At 43.0% G+C, this 26,876-nt stretch overlaps 1 protein-coding gene across 1 annotated transcript; it reads right to left on the reverse strand.

Moving 5' to 3' along the window:
* Positions 1 to 301: 301 nt before the first annotated feature.
* Positions 302 to 25,836, reverse strand: LOC127625505 (zinc finger protein 160-like). The gene is made up of 7 exons (XM_052100829.1): positions 25,796 to 25,836; positions 22,420 to 22,873; positions 16,431 to 17,415; positions 15,910 to 15,934; positions 11,435 to 11,623; positions 10,843 to 11,356; positions 302 to 6,511 (listed from the first exon to the last, which is right to left on the reverse strand). The coding sequence occupies exons 1-7, from the start codon at positions 25,829 to 25,831 to the stop codon at positions 5,685 to 5,687; spliced, it is 3,030 nt and encodes a 1,009-aa protein (XP_051956789.1). The 5' UTR covers positions 25,832 to 25,836; the 3' UTR covers positions 302 to 5,684.
* Positions 25,837 to 26,876: the final 1,040 nt, after the last annotated feature.

Genomic DNA, 26,876 nt, shown 5'->3' on the forward strand with positions numbered 1-26,876 from the left:
GAGTCAGTCTCAATCTGGTCTTCCATACATCTCCAGAGGATTGAGAATCCGGAAGAGGCCTCACGCTGCTATAGGGAATCTCACACCTCCAATAGAAGCTTCTGGATGAGAGAAAAGACAGGCAGATTGCTTTTCATCTGTTACGCATTCAAGGATATCTCTTTCACAATGATCACAGGTCTGATAAATCTGTTAACTTGGGCTCAGAACGCTCTCACAGGGAACTGTGGGTAAGACAGCGATATCTGGAGTAAACGAAGATGAGCAACATGAAGACACAAAACCTTTATTGACAGGAACAGTGAGGTCCAAATCAGCCTCAGTCTTGTGTCCAGACCCAAGCATAAAGATATAAGCATAAAGTCTGGTTCACATGGTTCAAGAAAAAACAACATAAGGTTCATTCACATCTTAACAACTTTACCAACAACCTTAATGTGCATCAGAGTCTTGAAAGGGATTGCTCATCCAAAAGTGAAAAAATCTAACAGAACAACGTACTCCAGAAAACACGAGTTGTGAAAATAAGATGTGATCTAGTAACTTTATTCAGTGCAGGCGATTGAGGAGACTTCCAGATCTCACGCAAAAAATCACTTCAACACATTGCCTCTGAAAAGTTCACATTTAGTAGGGTTCTGATCAACAATACAGTACACCATTACATGTTCTTAAGGGTTGTACAACATCTTACCAACAATAAGTGCAACTGATCTAATGTTTGAAGGTGCTGCCATCTTGTGGTGGTGAAGAGTCATCACAATTGCTGGCAAGTTGCATAAGACAGCATGTTTGATTCCTGGTTTACCGAGTGTGGGTATAACCACTCGGTATTCACCTGGCGCCAGTTCGGAGACCATAAAAAATGGCATTTTATTTTACTATACGAGGTTGTAACACTTTCAAATGGGCGAGGTGGTGGCGGGAACCAGCTGAACAGTCAAAGTCATATTTTAATTGAAACTAAAACAAAAATACACAAATAGATAAACACACACATGGCTGCCGCATGTGGCTCTCTTTCCCAAACTGCTGCACTTATCCCTCTCCTCGGCCGATTGGCCCGATTGCAGTCGCAGACGAGCACTTATCCATCTCCTCATCACAGAGGCGTTTACAGAAAAGAGATTTAAAATGTATTGAAGCTTCATAATGAAGACACAAAAGGTCGATCTTACAAACAGTGTGTTTAAGGCTGTTGTCGGCCACAGCCACACCGTACACTCTGTAATTGTTTAGAGAAGCACATTTAAAAACAGCGGTGAACCCCTTCTTCACAGTCTCCCCCGTGCACACATACATACACTAAACATTCAGTAACAGCTAGAATAAGACCATAAACAACATGTCAACATGTTACAGTATGTACGCAGTTACATCGATGACTATGAAGGTAAGAACGATAATAAACTTCAGTAGCTCATCTAAGTTTCTGTGAAAAGAATTAATAATGCTAGGCTTGGACACAGATTCAGTAAGATACACAATTTGAAGTTGAATATACAACTGTAGAGTACATAAGATCACATTAATCCTCTGTTGGACAACAACCAACAGTTATAAAGTTACAATTTCTGTTTGTGTCTTATGTCTGATTACACATGCAACTTTTTGGTAACACTTCACAATAAGGTTCAATTCGTAAACATTGCTTAATGCATTTGTAATAACAAACACAATTATAAATATATTAGAGCATTAATGTTACTTAAGTTAATGTTTCATTTAAGAGCACCTATTATGGTTTTTAAATGTGCCTAATTTTGTTTTAAATCTCATACAGTAGATTTACATGCATCCAAGGTCAAAAAACACTTTAATTTGCTCATAATTTAAATTGCATCATTACCTTTTTTCCCCCCAGAGTCACAAAAGACTCGTTCAATGATTCATTCTAAACTCCTCCTTTCAGAGAGCTACTCTGCTCTGATTGGTCAGATGTCCCAGTCTGTTGTGATTGGTCTACCGCTTAGTGTAGTGTTTGAGGGCGGGTCAAAGCTGTTCGCGAGCAGACAATGGAGACCAGATGCGGGTTTCTTTTACCAAATTATGTAGGTTAGTACAGGAAGTCTGGAATTACTAACGACTCATTTCAGGTGTTCACAATCGGCTCTTTCTTTTGGGAGTCAATAACTCCATTTGTCCTGCACTTTGATTTTTTAACTTTGCAGACTTTTAACATTCATAAACAGCTATATAACAAACTACATGAAAGGTAATATTTGAAAATAATAGGGGCTCTTTAAATACATCAGGGCTCGACAATAAGGACTGCCCAATGCCCGGAGCCAGCTGAACTGCCAGAACCTATCCAGGCGGCAAATGACGGTCCCACTGAAATACTTTCAGAGGCTCCTGGGGCATATGGCATCCTCAGCAGCAGTCACGGTGCTCGGATTGATGTATACGAGACTGCTACAGCACTGGGTCCAGACCGGAATCCCAAGGTACGCAGGGCGCCACGGCACACATCGCTTGGCTCTCACGACCACTGCGCATCGCCTTTTTCAGCCTTTGGACCGACCTTGCAGGCTAGAGTCCCCATACAGCAAGTGTCCAACATACGACAGATGCCTCCAAGATAGGTTGAGCACCATGTCGCAATGGGCACACAGCTGCTTGCTCCTGTACAGGACCTCACCTGCATTGACACACCAACTGCCTCGTGTTGCTGGTAGTACAGCTCGCCCTATGGCGGCTTTTTGCCATTGATTCAGAAAAGCACGTGTTGGTCCGGGCGGACATCTCGACGGAATCCTATAGAAAACACCAATGCCCTGACGGGAGCTCCCCTCGGTACAGACGCGCGGCCACACAGCTGGCCCCGAGGGCTACACAAGTATGCGTTCCCCCCAGTGAGCCTACGTGCGCAGGTGCTGTGTAAAGTCAGGGAAGACGAGGAGCAGGTAATTGTCGTGGCTCCGTACTGGCCCACTCAGACATGGTTATCGGAACTCACGCTCCTCGCAACAGCTCCTCCCTGGCGAATTCCCCTGAGGAAGGACCCTCTTTCTCAGGGACGGTGCACCCTCTGGCACCCACGCCCAGACCTCTGGAATTTCTATGTCTGGTCCTTGGACGAGATGCAGAAGATCCAATTCATCTAACGCATGCTGTGCTTTACATGATCACTCAGGCCAGGGCTCCTTCTACAAGGTAACTGTAGTCCCTGAATTGACATATGTTCACTAAGTCGTGTTCTTCCTATAAGCGAAGATCCCAAGAGGTGTGCAGTCGGGTCAGTGGTTTCCTCCTTGCAGATAATTATAAGGGCAGCTGTCCTCCACTCTCACGGTCTTGTAGTTGCTATAGAAACACACCACAATGCTGTTAAAGGTATGTTTCTTAATAAACATGACCCGTTCATCGGGTTCCTGTGAGGCGCCAAGCAGTTGAACCCTCCTAGGCTGTGCCTCTTACCCTCATGGGACCTCTCGGGCCTACGGAGAGCGCCCCCTGGGTCAGTCGAGCTAAAGGTCATTTCTCTCTGAAGACCGCCCTCCTGGCCGCACTCACTTCCATCAAGAGGGTCTGGGACCTGCAACCATTCTTTGTCAGCGAATGTGCCTGGAGTTTGGTCCGGAAGACTCTCACGTGATCCTGAGACCCCGTCCAGACTATATGTCCAAGGTTCCCACAGCCCTTTTTTGGGCCAGGTGGTGAGCCCACAAGCGAAGCTGCCCCAGGAGGAGGCAGACCCAGACTTTTCGTTGCTGTGTCCGGTGCGTACTATCCGCATCTATTTGCATCACACACAGAGCTCTAGATGCTCTGAGTAGCTCTTTGCCTGCTTTGGTGGACAGCGGAAAGGGAACGCTGTCTCCAAACAGAGGCTTGCCCACTGGATTGTGGATGAAATCGCATTGGCCTACCAGACCCAGTCCATGCCCGCCCCCATTCGGGTTCGAGCACACTCTACAAGGAGTATGGCATCCTCGTGGTCACTGGCCAATAGCACCTCTTTAGCAGGCATCTGCAGAGCAGCAGGCTGGGCAGCACCCAATACCTTCGCAAGATTTTTCAATCTCCCGGTTGAGCCGGTTTCATCCAGTGTTCTTTCAGGTATGAACAGGTAAGTAACTTCCTTACACGGGGCAGCTGGCTGGGTGTACCGCTTCCACATAGCGCCTCTCCCCTCCAGGTAGGTGAAGACGTGCGCTCTTTCTCCCATGTGTGTTCACGACTTGTGAACCCTGGATGCTCTTCCTCCTAGCCCTCCGACTCACGAATTCAGCAGAGGACTCTGTAGCCAGACCAAGTACATGTGCTAACAGGCCCTGTACTGGGGTAAGGGCTCCACAGGTCTTGGCTACTCTAGTGACCTCCTGTGTGTATTTTCCGCGATACGGTCTCCCTTCTCTTTTTCGTCAGTCCAGCATCTCCCTTGGCAGAGCCTCATCTGCCCGGTTGCTGTACCACTGCACCTCTTCCATGTGTGGCCCCTGTGGGCCCATATGACATATTCACCACTTTCTTACCCTCCCCTTGAGGGCAGGGTGTGGCTCCGCTGGGTTTCCCCCCAAAAGAATAGGAACGGAAAAGAATGCCTTCCCTGGCACATATTATGAGCATTTTAAGGCCCCAGCAGCTGGCGCGGCCTGCTCCCCTCCAAACTGAATGCATCCCTCCCTCGGGCTTATGGGGAGATCACACAACGTTTTGGGGCATCTGTGCAGCCCAAATGCATCTGTTCTTACGCTCATAGTAGCTTGCCTAAACCTGCATCGGCAGTTCACGTGACCGGTCAGCCTTTGTGGAATTTTGTATATTGACCCCTAGTATCACTACATCGACACAATGTCGAGTGAGTGACAGATGAGGAACGTCTCGGTTACTGTCGTAACCTCCGTTCCCTGATGGAGGGAACAAGACGTTGTGTCCCTCTTGCCACAGGCTGAATGGCATTGCTTGTCTCAGCTCCTCAGTGCAAAACCTGAATGAATCCGCATACTGGGCTCCTTTTTATACTCATATGTCGGGGGAAGTGGCATGCAAACGGGCTCCCAAGAGAGACCCCTAGTGTCACTACATCAACAAAACATCTAGTTTCTTCTATCGGGGTACGGAGGTTATGACAGTAACTGAGACATTTTTGTGCTTTGTCCATCAGGCAGTGTTGGTCTTTAAGGTTGACCGATTTCATTAGGCCAAATATCTACATACTGCATATTACACATCAAATTAATGCTTAAATGTGATCACATAAAGCATAAATCATATCTTGCAAATTATAAATGTGATTCAGTTTGGAGGGGACATTGTCTTAAAAACATAACATATGCAAAAAATAATATCTGAAGCATGCCAGTTGAACAAATCCTTTGCGTTGAGCCCTGATAAATTATTGTTGACATACAGAACCTTATTGTAAAGTGTTACCCACAATTTTAACACTATTTACTTCATATCATTGGTCAGCTCGTCGCTGCTGGTTGAGGCACACAACAATGTAAAGTGAATGTTATCTACCATCACTGATAAACCACTATCATTTCTTTCTTGTAAACATGCTCATGGTGGTCTCAACCAGGTCTCCTTTGGAAGTTTATTCTCAAAGCAACACCGCAATCACACCGTGTGTTCTCACTCAGTTTCAATGAGCACTCATACAACCAGACATAAACATGCACATAGTCGTGTGGTGAAAGCTCACAGGCGCCATCTTGCGCAACTAGCCCATTAGACTATCCAGTATGAATTCTCTCATGTATTATCAGGTTTTGTGACCGAGTGAATCTCTTTTCACAGTGTGAGCACTTGTAAAGTTTCTCTCCAGTATGAATTCTCTCATGTGTTTTCAGGTTTACTGACTGAGTGAAACTCTTTCCACAGAGTGTGCACTTGTAAGGTTTCTCTCCAGTATGAATTCTCTCGTGTTTTTTCAGGTGTTCTGACTGAATGAATCTCTTTCCACATTGTGAACACTTGTATGGTTTCACTCCCGTATGAATTCTTTGGTGCAGTTTCAAGTTGCTGGCTGTAGTAAATGTCTTTCCACATTCAAAGCACATATGGGCCGTCACACCGGTATGAATTTTCTGGTGCTCTTTAAAATAGAACAGGCGTGCAAAACTCTTTCCACAAGAAGAACACTTGTAAGGCTTCTCATTCGCGTGAGTTTTCAGATGTTTTTTTAGGCCTGAATTCACAGCAAATGTTTTACCACACTTATCACATTCAAATGACTTTTCTCCAGAGTGACAAAAGAGATGACTCTTGAGACTGGGTGCATATGCAAAACTTTTCCCACACTGATGGCATGTGAAGGGCTTCTCTCTAGTATGAACTCTCATATGTGCATTGAGCTTGCTTTTAAATGTGAAACACTTTCCACACTGAGAGCAGGAGAAGGTATTTCTGGTTACTCTTCTTTGAGGGTTTTTTGGTGAGAAATTATTTTCTGTCTTTGAGCAACTCAAAGACTTTTCTCCAATTATAAAATCATGTTCCTGATACTGATGTTTCTCCACTTCATCCAGTTCTTGATGTTCCTCTTGCTCTTCCATCAGCTCTACACAATGAACAAATCAACAGAAATCATTTAAAAAAGGAAAAATGTAAAATACATCAATCTGAATGCTAATTTAATGGAGTCCATTAATTCTGCATCAATTCTGGCTGATAACTACATTTCATGTTTATAGTCATTTAGATTAAATGTTCACAGAAAGTAATACATGTTGGGAATAACATGAGGGAGAGTACATGATGACCTAGGGCTGCACGATTATAGCAACAATCATTGCCCTTGATATTGTTATCGCAAATTAAATATTTAATTACCGTGACGTCACAAATTAAGCAATCGTGTGGTTCTTCAGAGTAGCAGATTTCAATGGTGGATATGAGCTGCGCTCCAGTTTCTTTTAAGTATCTTTTATGCTGCGTTCACACCGGACGCGAATAGCGCGTCAGGCGCAAGTGATTTCAATGTTAAGTCAATGCAAAGACGCGTTACGCGCGTAAAAAATTCCTGCGGCGCGAATGAGGCGTAGAGCGCGGCGCGGTAGACGTGAATACGCCTCATTCGCGCGTCAAGTTCGCGTAAATTTAGCTTCAAACTTTTGTTTTTTACGCGCGTCAATTTCGCTCTTGACGTGCGAATGGATTCAAAGTGGTCAAGCGTATAACTAGACGCGGTAGGCGCGAATTTGACGCGCTATTCGCGTCCGGTGTGAACGTAGCATTAAGCATTATATTATACTGCATTTTATATTGTAATAAAGTTTGTTAAGGCAAGGCAAAATTTATATCTATTGTATGGAATAAATTTAATTATTGCTAAATTACTACTTAAATTATTAGTTCACGTACAATAATATGGCATATTCAATATTCAAACAGCCGATTTAAATCGACAAAGTTACTGCGTTCAGTAAGCCCTTTAGTGGCGGGACAGGGAACCTTTCATCCCGTTAGATCTTCAATGGGGATCTTGTTCATTCAAGATCATTTTTGCACTTTGGAAATTAAAAACAGTCATTTGTTTTTTCAGTTTGTGCGATTCGTGAAAATGTAAAATCTACCAATAGAGCAGCTGCTGACACAGGTGCGGGCAGGCAGTTGAGTGCAAAAGCGACAGGCTGTCAGACTGTACGTACCCTTCCCCAATGCCCCATAAGATCATCATAACCTTCTGTTTCCCTACACCCCGATATGGGGGGAACAAGGCGACGTGCCAAGCATGGGAGCAAGTCGCCAGCCACGCCTTTTCTCTCTCTATGTTTCTGGCATAGAGTTAAAGCGGCTGTGGCAAGAAAGCGTTCTTTCCCAATTTCTATTCTTTCAGGGGGGAAAGACCCTGCAGAGACCACACCTGCCCAGGCTGGGGGAGGTAAAGAGTGGTGAAATACACCACATGGGATTTCAGGTCGCACGTGGAGAATGGTAGATCCGCGGTGGTAGAGCCTACCTCATTGGGAGGGAGGAGTTGCTACAAACACGGTGACCGGGGGGCAGTGAGGACTGCCCAAGGGAGACACGGGTCCGCTCGCAAGGGGACCATACCACGGAAAATACACACAGGGGGACAAGTCCACATGGGGGCCCGACCTGTGGAGCACCTATTCCAGTACAGAGTAATTTGAGTACTCATAGTGGGTCTGGTCGGGGAATTCCTCCGCTGAATTCACGGACCAGAGGACTAGGGGGGAGTCATCCAGGTTTCTGAGTTAGTGGGATCTCCTGGGATAAGAGCGCACGACATTACCTCAGTGGAGGGAAAGGGCGCTAGGTGCAAGTGGTACACCCGTTCACTTGTTACCGAGTTCTACCGGCTCGTACCTGAGAAAACACAGGATGAAACAGACTCTACGAGATTATACAATCTCAGGGTTAAGGTATTGAGTGTTGCCCAACCCGCTGCTCTGTATATGTCTGCTAAGGAAGGTGCCTATGGCCATTGCCCACGAGGATGCCACACTTCTCGAAGAGTGTGCTCGAACCAGCAAGGGGGCCACAAGCCTGGGTGTGATAGGCCAATGCTATGGCGGCAACCACCCAGTGGGAAAGCCTCTGTTTGGAGACAGCGTTCCCTTTCCGCTGTCCACCAAAGCAGACAAAGAGCTGTTCAGAACGTCTAAAGCTCTGCGTGCGGTCCAAATAGATACGCAAAGCATGTACCGGACACAGCAACGAAGGGGCTGGGTCTGCCTCCTCCCGGGGCAGCGCTTGCAGGTTCACTACCTGGTCTCTGAAGGGAGTCGTAGGAATCTTGGGCACGTAGCCTGGTCGCGGTCTTAGTGTGACACGAGTGTCTGCCGGACCGAACTCCAGGCAGGTGTCGCTGACAGAGAACGCTTGCAGGTCCCCGACCCTCTTTATGGAGGTGAGCGCGATCAGGAAGGCCGTCTTCAGGGAGAGGGTCTTGAGCTCAACTGATTCTAGCGGCTCGACGGGGGGTCTCTGAAGGCCCGAGAGGACCACTGAGAGATCCCAGGAGGGGAACACGCTTGGCCGAGGAGGGTTCAACCTCCGGGCACCTCTAAGGAACCTGATAACCAAGTCATGCTTACCCAAAGACTTGCTGTCTACTGCGTTATGGTGGGCCGCAATAGCGGCAACATACACTTTCAAGGTGGAGGGGGACAGCCTCCCCTCCAACCTTTCCTGTAGAAATGAGAGCACTGACCTGACTGCGCACCTCTGTGAGTGCCACTTCAGGGCATAAAGTTGCCTGGTAGAGGGAGCTCTGTCTTGGTTGATCGTGTCTACAAAAGCAGGTGGTAGGCCACTTAGATCTTCCACATCCCGTCCAGGGGCCAGACGTGGAGGTTCCAGAGGTCTGGGCACAGATGCCTGAGGGTGCTCCATCCCTGAGAGAGAAGGTCCTTCCTCAGGGGACTTCACCAGGGAGGGGCTGTCACGAGGAGCACGAGATCCGAGAACCAAGTCCGATAGGGCCAGTAGGGGCACACCAGAATTACTTGTTCCTCGTCCTCCCTGACCTTGCATAGCACCTGTGCAAGAAGGCTCACTGACTTGAGTCGCTGCTGGCTCCAAAGGAGGAGATGGCGGGTGAGTTGTGACGAGTTGAGTTGTGACGCGTACGCCACCATAGCGAATTATGTACACTACCGTCATGGTGCTGTCTGATCGGATCAAGACGTGCTTGCCCCGAACTAGTGGGAGAAATCACCGAAGGGCAAGAAGTACAGCCAACAACTGATGTGCCAGCGCAGCGGGGGCCCTTTCCAAAGGCCCGCGGCTGCATGCCCAATGCACACGGTGCCCCAACCCTGTTTGGAGACATCTGTGGTGACCAGAACACGTCGGGACACCTGCTGCAAGGGGACATCTGCCTGTAAACTTGCTATTTTCAGATTCGTAGCCTTCTGTATTAAGCACTTCAAATTCTAATCACATTTTACTATAAAGTGAATGTTAGGGTTTCTTTGTATAAACGCGGGTTTGTGTGTCTCATTCGCAGCACTCAGTGTGAAGATTAAATGCTAGCTGTGATGAAAGTGTAGACAGAGATTTTGATAGTGGATGCAAACCGTAGAGGATGTGGGATGCTTACACTGTTACTATGGAGATGATGCAATGGCAGTTGTGCATTTAGATATGTTGTGACTGCTTTCAAGCTTTTCAAGTATTTGTTTTGCCGCTGTCAAACATGAAGCGATTGGTTTCCCTCAGATTTAAGTTTTTTGCAGAAAATGCCGGAAATTATAAAAAATTGCAAGCTACCAAAAATAATGTATCCTGTAAAATGATATATAATAATATCCTTTTATCAAGTTTTTAATTTGTATTAATTATTGTTACATCATAAATGGGTTGTGAGGCTGACATTTTTACTGAATTTTATTAAATAAAAGGTGAAAGATGTTACACACTGCAAAAAAATACGTTTTTGATTTGTTTGTTTTTTGGCTTGATATACAATATAAATATCTTAAACTATTTTAAACAATATACATTTAATGTACTGCAGAAGAAATGTGTGTTTACTAAAAAAATAGGCTGCACTTAAAGTACAGTACATGATGAGGAAAAGACATCCAAAACTTTTTGAAACATTTGACCTCTAACATGTATGGTATCCATCAAGGCTGCATGATGGATTGAAATAAGAATGAAATCCCCATTTGTCCATGCAGAATTGCTACATTTCAAAAGGCTTTGTTTTAAAATATAGTCTGCATTGACCTCTTCAGTAAGTGCTGTGTGAGCGAGCAGTGCCCTCTAGCGGTATGTACGGCACATGCTGAACAGCGCAATAATATAAGATGATGCTTATGATTTTTGAGATATTAAACCGCATTTGTTGCAACAGATTCTGACATAACAGTTGATAGTCATAAAAACTACAAAACAACATTAAAGGAAGAAAAATACCTGAAGGAACAAAATCCTCATCATCTTCATCACTCTGTTCGTTCTCTGTTGATGCCTCATCATCATCAGTCTGTTGTTCTTCTGTTGCGTTTTCTTCTTTTATCTCCTGCTTCACTTCAATCTGCACTGGTGTCTGCAGCATCTTCTGTTCATCATCATCTTCATCACTCAGTTCTTCTTCTGCTGTGTTTTCTTCTTTTATCTCCACCTCCTTCACTTCAATCTTCACTGGTGTCTGCAGCATCTGCTGTTCTCCAGCGTTACAGACAGAAGTCAGAGACTCTGTGGAGGTTTGATCACCCTGATTACTGTCACACACACTCTCCTGAGCATCAGTAGAACAGAGTAAAGTGAGCTGTGAGTCCTGTGTGTCTCTGGATCTCTGTTCAGAGAGTTTGTCCAGCAGCTGCTGTGGTGTGGACTGATCTCTGCCGCTCCACACTGAATCCTGACATTCTGTGGAGGTCCCATCAGTCACACACACTGAAGATTGACAGGAAACCTTTTCCAGCTCCTGACAAACACAACACAATCACATCTGTACCGTTCATCATCACAGAGTCACAGTCAAATCACATCATCTGAAACTTACAATCTCAACTTTAACTCGCTCAAAACAGGTGCAGGATGAATACAGTTCTCTCTCCTTCAGTTTTGTCTTCAGTGACGTCACCTCTTTCTTCAGCTGAGAGATTTCTGTGATGAAATCATCAATATCCAGCATGGACAGATCAGTTCCTACTGATTTACAGCAGATCACATCCACCTGCTCTCTCATGATGAACATCTGAACACAAAAACATCCTCATTATAATGGACTGACATTCATCAAACTCTAAAACATTATTATAATTACTCACACAAGAACAGATCTGTTAAACAATAGCTTTGTGTTTGGTTTGATTTGATTTTCCTGACAGAATATTATCGGATTTTAACCCATAACGAGCTTTATTCGACATATAATCACCTTCATTGAACTCTTTTAAAATCTGCATCTTGATTTAACGAGCTCATTTATCAGAAATTAATAATGATTTTCAGATATTTCTGCTTGTTTCTCCTGAAACTGAATATTTTAAAGCGTCCGTCACAAAACCGCCACATAAGACGATAATAAAATTCGTTTGCGATCATTAAAACTCAACATGAACAGAAAAAATACATCAAAACAAATATAAATCTCACAAATTACCAAAAAAAAAAAACACATTAAACACGAACCACTTAAACTGTGAGTTCCTCTTTCTTCGTCTCGTGTTTAATGGCAGTTTGCAAAACAATTGATGACGCTTTCGCGCCAACTACTGGACTGGAGTGTATATGTGTGTGTGTTACTGTACGTTCACACCAGAAGCGGCGAGAGCGTCCAAATTCGCTCTGGCTGCCCTGCCTTCGACGCTCAAGGACGCTCGTGGACGCTCTGACGTAGTTGAAATAGGCGGCAACGTTTGTTCAGAATGCTTTGTTTTGTTTACTATATTTAAAGGGGACCGGAATTTAAACATCCAGACATGTCGACCATTTACTTTTTGCCGACCGATCACAAGTAGCGTATATCCTCATGAACTCTTTAAAATGTGAAAATAAGAAATCGATCGATGGCAGAAAGTAATTAAAATTACAGTTGTTTGTTATCAAAATAAAATACATTTGTAATAAAAACTGTGGTCTTGGTCATATATTACAGGGAAACCCGTCACGGCAATAATTCGTTTCTCCATTTTATCTTCGGAACGAATGTTTGGTGGGAACCAAAGTTTACACGGTTATGTTCTCTAGACTTGGCTACAGCGGAGCACTTCTATATTCCAATAGGTTGCCGCCGAACCGCGTCACAGCTCATTACCATAATGTTGACTGCACTTGAAGTTCCATCTGACGGCCACGCCGCCCAAGACTCGCCGCGCCGCTTCTCGCCACCGAGAGACGCTGGCTGTCATTGAAAATGAATGACTTCCGGTCGATTTGACGCTCTCTCCGCCTCTGGTGTGAACGTACGGTTATAAATGTGTCAATGACTTGACGCTCCTTTTATGTCCAGATCTATTAATTTATTCAAAAATACATTCAAAATAAAAATACAATTCACTACAATTATCTTTTTTTTCTCCCCAATTTGGAATGCCCAATTCCCAATGCGCTCCTCGTGAAGTTCAAGTCCTCATGCAGACTCAAGTGCCTTAATCCGGGTGGCGGAGGAAGAATCTCAGTTGCCTCCACGTCTGAGACCAGGAAACCGAGTTTACATATGTAACCGAGATGTTTCCTTACCCTTCAGTTCACTTGACATTGTGTGTTACTAATGGCACTTTTCCACTAAGTTACGGTTCGTCTCCACTCACTTTACTTTTCTGAGCTTGTGTTTCCACTGCAGTTTAGTGCCGCCTCATTGTGGGTGGGATTATAGGCTAATCGGCATAGTTGCGCTGCCTCTACTGCGGTGACATCATCTTAAACATGACACAAAACAATAACACGACCGCTAGCGGTTAGCTACTAGCTCATTGTGCTGCATAAAGCAGTTGCTGCATGGTGATTTTACACAATTGTAACAGTTAAATTGGCCTGGTTGTTTTAGAAGCTTCCAATAGCTGCTCAACTAAATAAAGTGAAGCTTTCAAGCAGAGTAACAAAACGTACCATCCTCCATCGTGGATCAACACCAGTCCAGGGCACTCTCCCTCCCACTACTCGCCAGATAGGTCGAACCACTTCCACTTTTCCTTGATGGTTCTGTAGTCACTTGTGACAGGGCAGAGCCGGGTCGTGATTTTACACACACGGCCCCTTATCAGGCTAATCAAGCATCCGAGAGGGATAAAGGCTGACTGCGGACGGTGGTGCGACAGAGAGAGAGTGTTTACGGGCAGCTGTCCATCCTATGTGTGCGTTTATGTCTTTTGGTTTATTTGTTCATAAAACTATTATTTATATTGTCAAGCCAGTTCTCGCCTCCTCCTTTCCATTGAACTGCTTTACACCACTTTCATTTATTTTTTACTTTTCCCTACACCGTTGTTAGATCCAGTGTTAGCCGTGTGCGGCCAACAGCCGAGACACTTCTTACGCTGGTAGTGACGATTCTCGCTGACCAATCAGTGATCTGTTCATTCTTACATCCAACAACAAAACACCTCAATCGCTTTGGAGACATTCTTGTCTACAGCTACTCTGGCGTCGAAACAATGACGGACTGTGTACAACTCGTTCAGGGCGGGTCTATACCAAAATGGCAGTATCCATCAACAGTCGTGGGCAGGGCCTGTACAAAGAGACATCACTTTGAACAGAATCTGCAAACGGCTTGTTCTGAGACAGTGTTTAAGATTAATCGGGATTAAAAAAAAGAGGACTGGGTGGATTTTTATCATTATAGGGTGGTTGTATACACACACTTCCAACACACATTTATGTTCAAACACCATGTAAAAGTGAATTTTGCTAAAAAAAAAATAGATAATAAAAAAAAAGTCCCCTTTATTTCTTTTATCACATTCCCAGTGGGTCAGAAGTTTACATACACTTACAAATTTTCAATCGGACTGAGGTCAGGGCTTTGTGATGGCCTCTCAAAAAAAAGCCATTTTGCTACAACTTTGGAGGTATGCTTGGGGTCATATAGGTCACATTAAAGGTGGAAAAAGTTCTGACATGATTTATCTTTGTCTCATTCTTTTACATCACAAAACATGGCATTTTAACAGGGGTGTGTAGACTTTTAAGATCCACTGTATGTGGTGCATTGTTTTATCACACTTTGCTTAATGTGTTAATCCTCGGGGCACCATCTAAGGAGTTTCGCTTTAACAGTCAAATAAATTATCAAATTGGACAATTCAATGAATTAGAAATATGTAAATTGGAAAAAGTTGGCCATCTGAATAATTTACATTTATCCATAGGGAATTACAGTGCAATTATAACAGGGACAATTGCCCCGGAGCAACCTGGAGTGAAGTGCCTTGCTCAAGGACACAATGGCGCAATTAAATTTGAGCGTATACTGTCGGCCATTTTTTTTAAGCTGTTCAGTGTCTTATTTTTCCCACAATGCAATGCAAATTAGACTGTCTTACTAAAGACAACTGTGAGCTTGTTTTATGCAACAGGCTTTCTATGGCGTCTTTAGCTAGTCAAACTAATTGTTAGATGAAATCTTAAGTTAATGGCTATGTTTATGCAACTGGCCCCTGGAGTTAAGTGCCTTGCTCAAGGACACAATGGCGGTGGCTGTTGGGATCAAACCAGCAACTTTAAGATTACCAGTTACATACTTTATCCCACTATGCCATCACCAATCCTTTTTTCATTCCAATGTATATAATCTGAAGGAATTGTCAAATTCAGCTAAACCCTTTAGAGCTCTTCTGTGTCAACAACAAATGGAACACAATTGTAATGAAATTAGTTTTATTTACAAAAAGATAAACAAGAATAACTAATAAAAACTACAAAATGGTACTAATACAGAATGCTAAAAGATCAAATAAATGAATAGGTAAATAAAGTGCATAGGACGGGAAGATGCAAGTGGTTGAATTGGATGTTGCACTGGCAAAGTATGACTATTGTCTTATGGAAGGTAAGTTGCTGTTTCTCTGTTAATTAATAAGGTGAAAACCTTATTTGCAAAGATTATTTGGAACTCACACAGCCAGGAACTCAGAACAAAGGTGTGGTCATCCAGAGGATCATTTAATATGTTCCTTATGAGTTGTTGTGACTGTTTCTAATTAGGTGTTAAGATTACAGGTGGAACACAAAGTGTGGCCCATCCTTCCTCATTTGCGAGGAACATTGGCATATTTTAAAGTGCATAGTTAGAACAGTGTCTTTAAATGTATTTCTATGCATTGTTCCCTTTCCAAACCTCTTCAAAAATACTTTTGGCATTTTTCTGAAGATATAGAAACCAAACATGATATTGAATGAATAAAGATTATGCATGCATTCATTTATACCACCATAGTTTATTTTGTGTGAACTATTTTGCTATGTGAGCAGTTGAGACCTGTCTTGAAGAATTTTTATGGTCCTTAGCTCAACTCTGGTCTAAGGTAAAACCTTAGGATTGGGGTTTAAGGTGTTGCTTAGAAACCACTCATGGACCAATGAGAAGTCTTTTCCGATGTATTGGGAGATTTTTACGCCTTGTGAGGTGTGTCTGGCAGTTGTCCAAGCAGCTTATCTGATGACTGTGCTTGGTATTTGTTTGTGCTGGTCCTACCATGATCCAATCAAAATGGAGCCACTCTTCTTTGCCTTAACAGTTAGGGAGGGGCTCTGCCATAAACGGTCATCTGGAATGTCATCTGGTCTGATGATTTACAACAATACAGTAATGGCCAATGATGAGACTTCAAGACCTGGAAAAATAAATCACTTCTACACATGGCCTGTGAAATGTTAACATTTTGTAGGATTCTGATTGTATGAAACACAAGAACAACAATACAGTGGAACATTACATGTTATCATGATGCGAGGTGTACAACATCTTACCAATAATAAGTGCATCTAATACAATTTCTGAAGGTGTTGCCATCATGTGGTAGTGAAGAGTCATCACAATAATTAGACAAGACTATCCAGTATGGATTCTCTCATGTGTTTTTAGGTGTTCTGACCGAGTGAAACTCTTTTCACATTGTGAGCACTTGTATGGTTTCTCTCCAGTATGAGTTCTCTCGTGTGTTTTCAGATGTTCTGACTGAGTGAAACTCTTTTCACAGTGTGAGCATTTGTAAGGTTTCTCTCCAGTATGAATTCTCTCATGTATTTTTAGGTTTTCTGACCGTGTGAAACTCTTTCCACAGTGTGAGCACTTGTAAGGTTTCTCTCCGGTATGAATTCTCTCGTGTGTTTTCAGGTATTCTGACCGAGTGAAACTCTTTTCACAGTGTGAGCACTTGTATGGTTTTTCTCCGGTATGGATTCTCTCGTGTGTTTTCAGGTGTTCTGACCGAGTGAAACTCCTTTCACAGTGTGAGCACTTGTATGGTTTTTCTCCAGTATGAATTATTTGGTGCTGATTCAAGTTGCCGGCTGTAATAAAGGTCTTTCCACATTCAAAACACTTATGATCCCCTTGACTGGTATGTATTTTCTGGTGCTGTTTAAAATAGTACAGGTGTGCAAAACTCTTTCCACAAGAAGAACACTTGTAAGGCTTCTTATTTGTGTGAGTTTTCAGATGCTCTTTTAGGCCTGAATTCACAACAAATCTTTTACCGCACTGATCACATTCAAATGGTCTTTGTCCAGAGTGACGGCGGAGATGTTTCTTGAGATAATCTGCATTTGCGAAACTCTTTCCACACTGATTGCATGTGTAAGGTCTCTCTCCATTGTGAACGCTCATGTGTAAATTAAGCTGGCTCTTACATATGAAACTCTTTCCACACTGAGAGCAGGAGAAAGTATTTTTGGCTGCTCTTCTTTTAGGCTTTTTTGGTGAGAAATTCTTTTCAGTCTTTGAGCCACTCAAAGATTTTTCTCCAGTTATAAAATCATGATGTTTCTCCTCCACTTCATTCAGTTCTTGACGTTCCTCTTGCTCTTCCATCAGCTCTATACAATGGATCAACACAAATAATTTTAAAAGGGACATAGATAAAAATAAATCAAGTTGAACCCTGATTTAATGGCAGAACACAACAAGCATTCTTTACATATTTGTGATGTTTGCTAGTCATTCAGATCAAATGTGAGCTGTAGTCACAGAATGTAAGTTATACATGTTGGGAATAACATCAGGGTGAGTACATGATGACAATTTTCATTTTTTGGTGAAGTATTGATGTCATAATTATTAGCAAACAAAGTAAGAATTTAAGCAGAAATCCTAATCAACAGTCATTGACCCTGAAGATCTTTTATGATTTTGTAAACTTTTAGAAAATATGAAATTTAACTTCACTTTAGAAGTACTCATTGCCAGTCTATCAATATATAAAACCCTGCACATACAGACCAGACTTCAGAAAATATTTCATCTAGACAAGTGTTTTATCTCAGTTTAGATCATGAAATGAACTTGCGATCCAGATGTGACAAAAATACCTAGCATATGCTTAGGTTAGCAAGAAAACACTATATATAATGGTGGCAAAAAATATAGTCACCCTTGGTAAATATGAGCAAAGAAGGCTGTGAAAAGAATCTGCATTGTTTATCCTTTTGATCCTTCAAAATTCACAAAAATCTAACCTTTATCTGAAGTAAAACAATTGAATGAGGGTTAATAGCTCATTATTAAATAAATATTTTTCCCCAAAATGCATTGACCATAATTATTGGCACCCTTTTATTCAATACTTTTACAACCTCCCTTTGCCAAGATACCAGCTCTGAGTCTTCTCTTATAATGCATAATGAGGTTGGAGAACACCTGTCAAGGGATCTGAGATCAGTCCTCCATACAGAACATCTCCAGATCCTTCAAATTCAGAGGTCCATGTTGGTGGATTCTCCTCTTCAGTTCACCCCACAGATATTCAACGGGGTTCAGGTCAGGGGATTGGGTTTGCCATCGCAGAACCTTGATTTTGTGGTCAGTGAGCCCTTTTTGTGTTGACTTTGATGTTTGTCCTGCTGGAAGATCCAACCAGGGCCCATTGTAAGCTTTCTGACAGAGGCAGTCAGGTTTTGATTTATCTGTTGGTATATGATAGAGTCCATGATGTATCCGAACAAGATGTTCAGGACCTCTGGCAGAAAAACAGCCCCACAGCATTAAAGATCCAACACCACATTTAACTGTGGGCATTGGGTACTTCTTCAACTCTGTGTATGCCAAACCCATCTCTGGAGTTCGCTGCCAAAAAGCTCTTTTTTGTTTCATCTGACCATAGAACCCAGTCGCATTTGAAGTTCCAGCAGTGTCTGGAAAACTGAAGGTGCTTGAGTTTGTTGTTTGATAAGAGCAGAAGCTTTTTTTCTTGAAACAACTTGTGGTGATATAGGTGATGTCTGATATTATTTTGGGACTTTCTGACCTCAAGACCCAACTAATTTCAGCAATTCTCGCTGTGATCCTTGGAGATTCTTTGGCCACTCGAGCCATCCTCTTCACTGTGCGTGGAGACAATATAGACACATGTCCTTTTCCAGGCCAAATCTTTACACCTCCAGTTGATTGGAACTTGTTAATTATTGCTCTGATGGCGGAAGAGGTCATTTTCAATGCTTAGGCTATTTTCTTATAGCTACTTCCCATTTAGTGAAGCTCAACAACCTTTTGCCGCACATCAGAACTATATTCTTTAGTCCAACACACTGTGATTGATGATTAAGGGAAATTGGCCTGTGTGTTATCTCATATTTATAAGTCATGGCTGAACAATTTCATGTTCCTAGTCACCCAGGTGCACTAAACATTTTTTAAATATGAATGGGAATATACTTCAGATATATTTTACTCTAAGGGTGCCAATAATTGTGACCAACGTGTTTTGGAGAAAAAAAAATATTTATTAAATATTTCCCCTCTTTCAATTATTTTACTTAAATTAAAGGTTCGATTTTTGTGATTTGCTTTTTATGAAAGATTTTTTTCACAGCCTTCTTTGCTCATATTTACCAAGGGTGCCAATATTTTTGGCCACCACTGTATATACAAAATTCCATATATTTAGGGGTCTGTTCCAAAACCTAGTGAGCTTCCTTCTGAGGCAACATAGGCATGCTCTCGATGCAAAGGGTGTTCCAAAAGCTAGGTATCTTAATTTTGCTGCCTCATAAGATATCTCGTTTTGGACGAATTCTAAGGTAGCATCATATGTATCCTTCTCCGGATAGGCGATCCCAGAATGCACTGTGATGTGTTCGATGGGAAAATAAATCCTAAATGGCAGATGAAGCAAGAGAAATTAAGATTATAAATATCCTCACAATTCCTAAAAAGTGATGAATATGTCATACACGCCGGGAGGGTAGAATAGGGTCGTGATCATACACACCCGGTCCCGCACTCCGCCCTGTCACAATGGTGAATATGTCATATGGGCCGAAAGGCAGCAAGCACATGGAAGAAGTGTGGTGGTAGATCCTGCCCTTTGTAGGGGAGGAGTTTGTAGAAACACAGCGACCGGGGCAGAGAGGGCTCTGCCAAGGGAGACACGGGTCTAATGAAAAAGGGAGACCATATCACAGAAAATACATCACGGGAGGTTACCGGGGTAACTGAGACCTGTGGAGCATTTACCCCATTACATAGCCCATTAGCACACGTACTGTGTCTGACTATGAATTCCTCCACTGAATTTGTAAGTCAGAGGGCTAGGAGGAAGAACATCTAGGGTTCACAGCTTGTGAACGAAATTTACCAGTTCGTACCTGAAATAACATGGGACGATACCGGCTTAAACCAGAGATTGTAAAATCTCGCAACGGTATTGGTAGCCCACTGCCCTACAGATGTCTGCAAGAGAGGTACCATTGGCCAGTGCCCACGAGGATGCCACACTGCTTGTGAAGTGTGCTCGAACATGCAAGGGGCAGGCACGGACTGGACCTGGTAGGCCAATGCTATGGTGTCCACGATCCAGTGGGCAATCCTCAGTTTGTTCCCTTTCTGCTGTCAAAGCATCTAAAGCTCTGTGTGCGATCCAAGTAGATGCGCAAAGTGCACACTGGACACAGCACCGATAAGGCTGGGTCTGCCTCCTCCGGTGGCAGTGCTTGCAGGCTCACCACCTGATCCCTAAAAGGGTTTGTGGGATCCTTGGGCACATAGCCCGGTCGGGGTCTCAGGATTACGTGAGAGTCTTCCCAAATGAACTCTAGGCAATCTTAGCTGACAGAGAAAGCTTGCAGGTCCCCAACCCCAAGAATTCCCCTGGGAATTCTTCATAAAGACGGCTTTTAGCTCGGCTGACACAAAGGGCTCGAAGAGGGCTCTCTGTAGGACCAACAGGACCACGGAGAGTTCCCATGAGGGAAAGAAGCGTGGCCTAGGAGGGTTCAACCTCCTGGCACCTCTCAGGAACCTGATGATCAGATCGTGCTTACCAAGGGACTTACATTGAACTATAGCAGCTACATATACCATGAGAGTAGAGGGGAACAACCACCCATCCAGTTTTTCTGCAGGAAGGAAAGCACTAACCCGACTACTCAACTCTGGGGGTCTTCACCACGGGAAGAGCACCACTTAGCAAAGATACGCCTCTTCAGGGAATAGAGCTGCCTTGTAGAAGTGTTAACCACAGTGAGCATTCCGTCCAGGGACCAGACAGGGAGATTCCAGAGGTCTGGGTGTGGGTGCCAGAGGGTGCAGGGGTGCCTTGGCAGACCAAAACGTGCATGACCTGAATCAAAGGCAATAGCCTCCGCAGGGTGAGCTGTACTGCCAACAACTCGAGGCACTTCATGTGCTAACGCAGGTGAGGTCCTATCCAGGAGCCAGCATCTGCGAGCCCATTGCACACGCCACCCCAGCCTGTCTTGGAGGCGTCCGTCGTAACCACGATGCATCTGGACACTTACTGTATGGAGACTCCAGCCCGCAGCAATGCAAGATCGGTCCAAGGGCTGAAAAGGTGGCGAGCAGTGGGCGTGAGAGCCACTCAATGTGTGCCGGGGCAAGATTTGCTGGATCGCCTCTGTCTGTTGCTTCACCTGAACTGCAGAACTGCTGGGCGAAGTCCTCAATGGTGTCACCGAAGAGGCCGACCTGGGAAATTAATTTGGCATTAATGAATTGTGCCTTGTCCGCAACCCTCATCTCAACCAGGTTCAGACACAGGTGGCACTCCTGGACCACAAGCTTGGACGCGTGAGCGACGCGCCGAACCCAGAAACCAGTCGTCAAGCCGCGAGTGCTCATGGGCGGGTGGAGGGTTCTACTCAAGCCCAGCACTTGCGGCAGCCTGGTCAAGCATGGAGGTCAGCTCCGCGTAGGTCTCAGACGGGGCTGCCATACCCGAATGAGGCAGCCTGATCGAGTCCTTGCCGTCCGACATCACCAAGGTGATCTCCGATGCAGCGATCAACATCTCATCTGCCTCACGAGTTCCGGAAGAGACATTAGGCTGGCGGTGATGCATGCCCGTCTCATCCCAGAACTGGACAGATGCAAACGAGCATACCGGGGAGTGGGTGGTCCATGGGGATTTACCCAGCGGAACAGTACCCATTGAAGCCACCGAATCGCCTTCAGCATTAACCAGAGCGGCCTCGTACCCGTAGGTAGAAGGACCCGTGAGGGGGGACAGCTGAAGTAGCTTTCCCTCGAAAGAACGAAAGCCACGACCGCAATGTTGCCATGGTCATGTTCTCGCAGTGAGAACATGAACCATCCACGAATGCTTCCTCAACGTGCTTTTGGCCCAGACACGTGAGACAGTGATCGTGACCATCATAAATTTCCATGGTATAGTTGACATTTCAGTGAAATTGCCAAAAATAAAAATATGTACCTTTTTAAAAGACAAAGAAGCACTTCTAAAATGCAAATAAAAATAACAGGGAACTTTTAAGTGATTTTTGAGATAGAATCTGTTACAACAAATTTTAACATAACATTTGATAGTCATAAAAAAATATAACACAACATTAAAGGAAGAAAAATACCTGAAGGAATGTAATCATCTTCATCACTCTGTTCTTTCTCTGTTGATGTCTCATCATCATCTTCATCACTCTGTTGTTCCACTGCTGTGGTTTCTCCTCTCATCTTCATCAGGTTCCTGCAGTCCAGCAACTTCACTGAACACATCTTCACAGGTGTCTGGCGCATCTGCTGTTCATCATCATCTTCATCACTCTGTTGATCCTCTGCTGTGTTTTCTTCTTTTATCTCCTGCTTCACTTCAATCTTCACTGGTGTCTGCAGCATCTGCTGTTCTTCATCATCTTCATGACTCTGTTCTTTCTCTGTTGATGTTTCATCATCATCTCTCTGTTGTTCCTCTGTTGTGTTTTCTTCTTTTATCTCCACTTGTATTACTTCAATCTTCACTGGTGTCTGCAGCATCTGCTGTTCTCCAGCATGAATCACATCCACCTGCTCTCTCATGATGAACATCTGACACAAAAACATCATCATTATTATGGACTGACATTCATCAAACTCTAAAACATTTTTATATTACATATGAAAAGATGTAAAAAAAAAAAAAAAAAAATCATTGTTTTTTGAGATGGGTATAAAAATAAATGTATGCTTTGAGTTTGGTTTTATTTAATTCCAGCACTAATATTACCAGCTGTTATAACAGACTTAGTCTCAGCCTCAGACTGCACGCCCACAGTCTGTGCACTAACCGTCTGACGCTTATAGAACACAACATTGGAAACGCTTTCTCAGTACAGTCACACCAAATCTGATTGGCTGACTTCTACAGAATTTCCGAGAGCTTAGTTTGCGCTGGTCCAGGTGGAAGCACGAGTCCACAAGGTACTGTGTTGATACAGAGTGCTTTTGAGGACTAAATAATCCCAGAATTTGCCCAAGTTTGCCAGGTTAGTCATATCAACTCTTTTAAAGATATTCAGTGTTTGGTTTGAGGCACATAGAAGAAATAAAGTGGACATCCATGAGCAAATCTGTATATTCTGTTTTGTTTACTTAGTTATGTCTGTGATATAATCCGTTCTGAGGTTCTGTGTTGTACTTCATCTCGCTACACATTTGTACAACTGTACAGATGTAGATGCTCAATAGTTCGGTTCACTTGGGGTGTGTTCACACTTGGCAAGTTTGGTTCAATTAAAACAAATTCTGGTGTGATTGCTCTGTTAGTGCGGTTCATTTGAACAAGTGTTAACGCTGTCAACACATAAGACAACCTATATAAAGCTTACACATACAACCTATATAAGGCTTGCATATACAGCCTATATAAGGCTTACACATAAAACCAATACACTTACAGCCATCAGCAATACATTCCCATACATTTAAGTGGGCTCGATTAACCCCGCTGCTGAAAATACCTGCACTTAACCCCACACAATTAGAACACTACAGACCAGTCTCTCTCATCTCATTCATGGTGAAAACACTTGAAAGGGCATGTTCCAATCAAATCTCTGCCTATCGCTCATAGAACAAGATGCTGGATGACAATCAATCAGGCTTCAAAAGTGGACACTCCAATGAGACTGCCCTGCTGTCTGTCACAGAATCACTGAGACAAGCAAAAGCTGGATCCAGATCATCCTTCCTGATTCTGCAAGACCTTTCTGCAGCCTTTGACACAGTCAAACATAAGACCCTACTCTACACCCTCTCTTCTCTGGGTATCACAGAAACAGTACTGGTTTAATTCCTATTACTCAGGTAGGTCCTTCAAGGTAGCCTGAAGAGGTGAGGTGTCCAAGTCACATCAGCTACTTACTGGGGTACCTCAGGGTTCAGTGCTTGGGCCACTTATCTTCTCTATATACACAACATCACTGGGACCCATAATCGGGCACATGGGTTCTCTTACCACTGCTACGCTGATGAAACACAGCTCTACTTGCCTTTCCAACCCAACGACACCACAGTGACCGCTCTGCCTGTTTGGCAGACACCTCGGCCTGGATGATGGATCACCACCAGCAACATATCCCAGCCAATACCGAACTCCTTGTCTTTCCAGCCAACCCTGCTGTTGAACACATCTCCGTACAGCTGGGTTCAACTACAGTAACGCCTTACAAAATGGTCATAAATGTAGGGGTAACCAACGATAACCAACTCAGTTTCACATATCACATCTCAAAGACTGCACTATCATGTAGATTTAAACCCTACAATGTCAGGAAGATAAGACCCTTCCTCTCGGAACATGCCACACAACTGCTCATTCAGTCACTTGTCATAACTAGACTGGACTACCATCATGCTCTCATTGCAGAACTCCCTGCATGCGCAATAAGGCCCTTGCAAATGATCCAGAATGCAGCAGCATGTCTGGTCTTTAATGAACCAAAGAGATTGTGTGTTACACCACTCCTTGTCTCTCTTCACTGGCTGCCTGCCGGTTGCTGCACGTATCAAATTCAAGGCTCTGATGCTAGTATCCAGAACAGTTACTGGGTGTGCTCCAGCATACCTAAAATAAATTCTGCACAGCAACATGGCCACCAGAAATCCGCGGCCGGCTAAGGAACGTCGCCTTGTTGTACACTTTCACTGACTTTCAGCTTCAGCATACCTAAATGGCTAAAAACACATAAAAAAATGGCTAAAAACACATCTTTTCCATGAGCACTTAAACAGTCACAAAAAAAAAAAAAAAATGAATGCTGCACTTTAATCTGTCTTGGATACTACTATTCTGATGATAGTGAAACTTTGTAATATGCCACTTTTCATACCAAAGTCTCCTTAAGATGATTTGCTTATGCAAGTGTCTTTGGATAAAAGTGTCTACCAAATGAATAAATTAAAAATGTAAAAATAAAGCTTACACATACAACCTATACGAGGCTTGTAATACAAATGATCAATAATACTACTAAATTACTATGAATACTAGTAATGATTAACACTAATCAGCATGAACATTTAGTCCACACTCCATGTCAAATTAAAAGTGATTAGACAAGGCAAGCCCATTAGCAGACTGATCAGAAAATGTCAAAGTCTGTCTTTTTATTCTTAAGAACAAATGAAAATATTTGAGAACTTCTGAATACTTTTTCAAGAATTGCACTTAAGAACGTTCTTAAACATTTTCGTGAATCCGGTATAGTGTATCAGCTATTGAACTCATTTACAAACAGCTATTTAAAGAGCTAATATATCAGAGATTTAATATACGTTTTTCCTGAAACTTAATATTTTAAAGAGTCCGTCACAAATCAATGCTACATTCTGAAATAATAAGCTTTTTACGGTCATTAAAACGTCAAGGAGAAAAACAACATGCATAGAAGAAAAAAAACTTTTAACATAAACATAATACTGATGCACATATAAATACATAAAATGACGTAAAATACATTAAACTCGTACCGAACTGGGCTCTCGGATTATCAGCTCTTCTTTCATCTTGTTTGATGGCGGTTAGAAAAACAACTCTCGGTGTTCTTCCGCCATCTACTGGACTGGAGTGAATCACAAACAGAGTTAGCCTGAAAAACTAGCACAGTTCATCGTTTTCATACAATAATTAAAAATGTTCACATTATTGTTATTATGCTTTTTTAATTTCGGTCTTTCAACAAAGAAAGTGAATTAATCATAATTAAGAGAATAAACGTGACCGATGTCCACACATAATAACAATAGCAAAACAGTGTTATTGAAACTCAAATGTTTTAGGCTATTATTGTTGAGAGTTGAAAGTAAAGGTAGTGAGTACAGATAGTAGTATTGTAGCTATTAAATATATACTTTGCTTTAACTAAAACATTCTTGATTTTGCTTTAGATTATGAGACGGTTCGGTTGGTTGAATGAAGCTTATCTTTAGTGGACACCAGATTGCAATAATCAATTGCTGGTTTTAACGATGTAGCTGGCAAAGACAATGACATGATGAATCGAAGAACCCAAGTGCAATTTAATAATAAATGTGAAAACCAAAAACCTTAACTATAAGCATGAATAAAACATAACTTAAACATTAACAAAAACTTGGTAGGCAAGGCTAAAACTTGATAAGTGCTACACAAACAAACATCAATTCTAGACAAGAGACAATGGCAAACATGAGGGCTTAAATACACAGACAAGGGGGAACATAAACCAATGATCAAACAGATACCTAAACAAGATAACAAGACTAATAACATAAAACCAATGACAAACTAGAACTAATAACAAAGTAATCAAACAATGAACAAATGAAAACAAGACACATGATCATGGAGGGAAAACAGGACATCACATGACTAGGGAAACGCATGACATGAACAGGACAAAACTTTTCAAAATAAAAGACATGAAAAACAGGAACCAACAGAATAAACATGACATATCCCCCCTCCCCCTCTACGTGGCGGCTCCTGATGCCCCAACACATGAACAAAAACACATAAAATATGACATAAGTCCAGATCTGTAGGGAGCTTGGGGAAGGGGGTCTTGTGGCA

The sequence above is a fragment of the Xyrauchen texanus genome, chromosome 31, assembly GCF_025860055.1.
Source record: "Xyrauchen texanus isolate HMW12.3.18 chromosome 31, RBS_HiC_50CHRs, whole genome shotgun sequence".
Classification (NCBI taxonomy): Eukaryota; Metazoa; Chordata; class Actinopteri; order Cypriniformes; family Catostomidae; genus Xyrauchen; species Xyrauchen texanus.

Excerpts from the sequence above, each read along its gene's own strand:
- LOC127625505 (XM_052100829.1), bottom strand. The coding sequence starts at position 25,831 with ATGAAAGAAGAGCTGATAATCCGAGAGCCCAGTTCG. Across the intron at positions 11,624-15,909 it reads CCTTAAACCCCAATCCTAAG|ATCATGAGAGAGCAGGTGGA; the intron begins GTTTTACCTTAG and ends GTTCAGATGTTC. Across the intron at positions 6,512-10,842 it reads TGAGGATTTTGTTCCTTCAG|AGCTGATGGAAGAGCAAGAG; the intron begins GTATTTTTCTTC and ends TTCATTGTGTAG.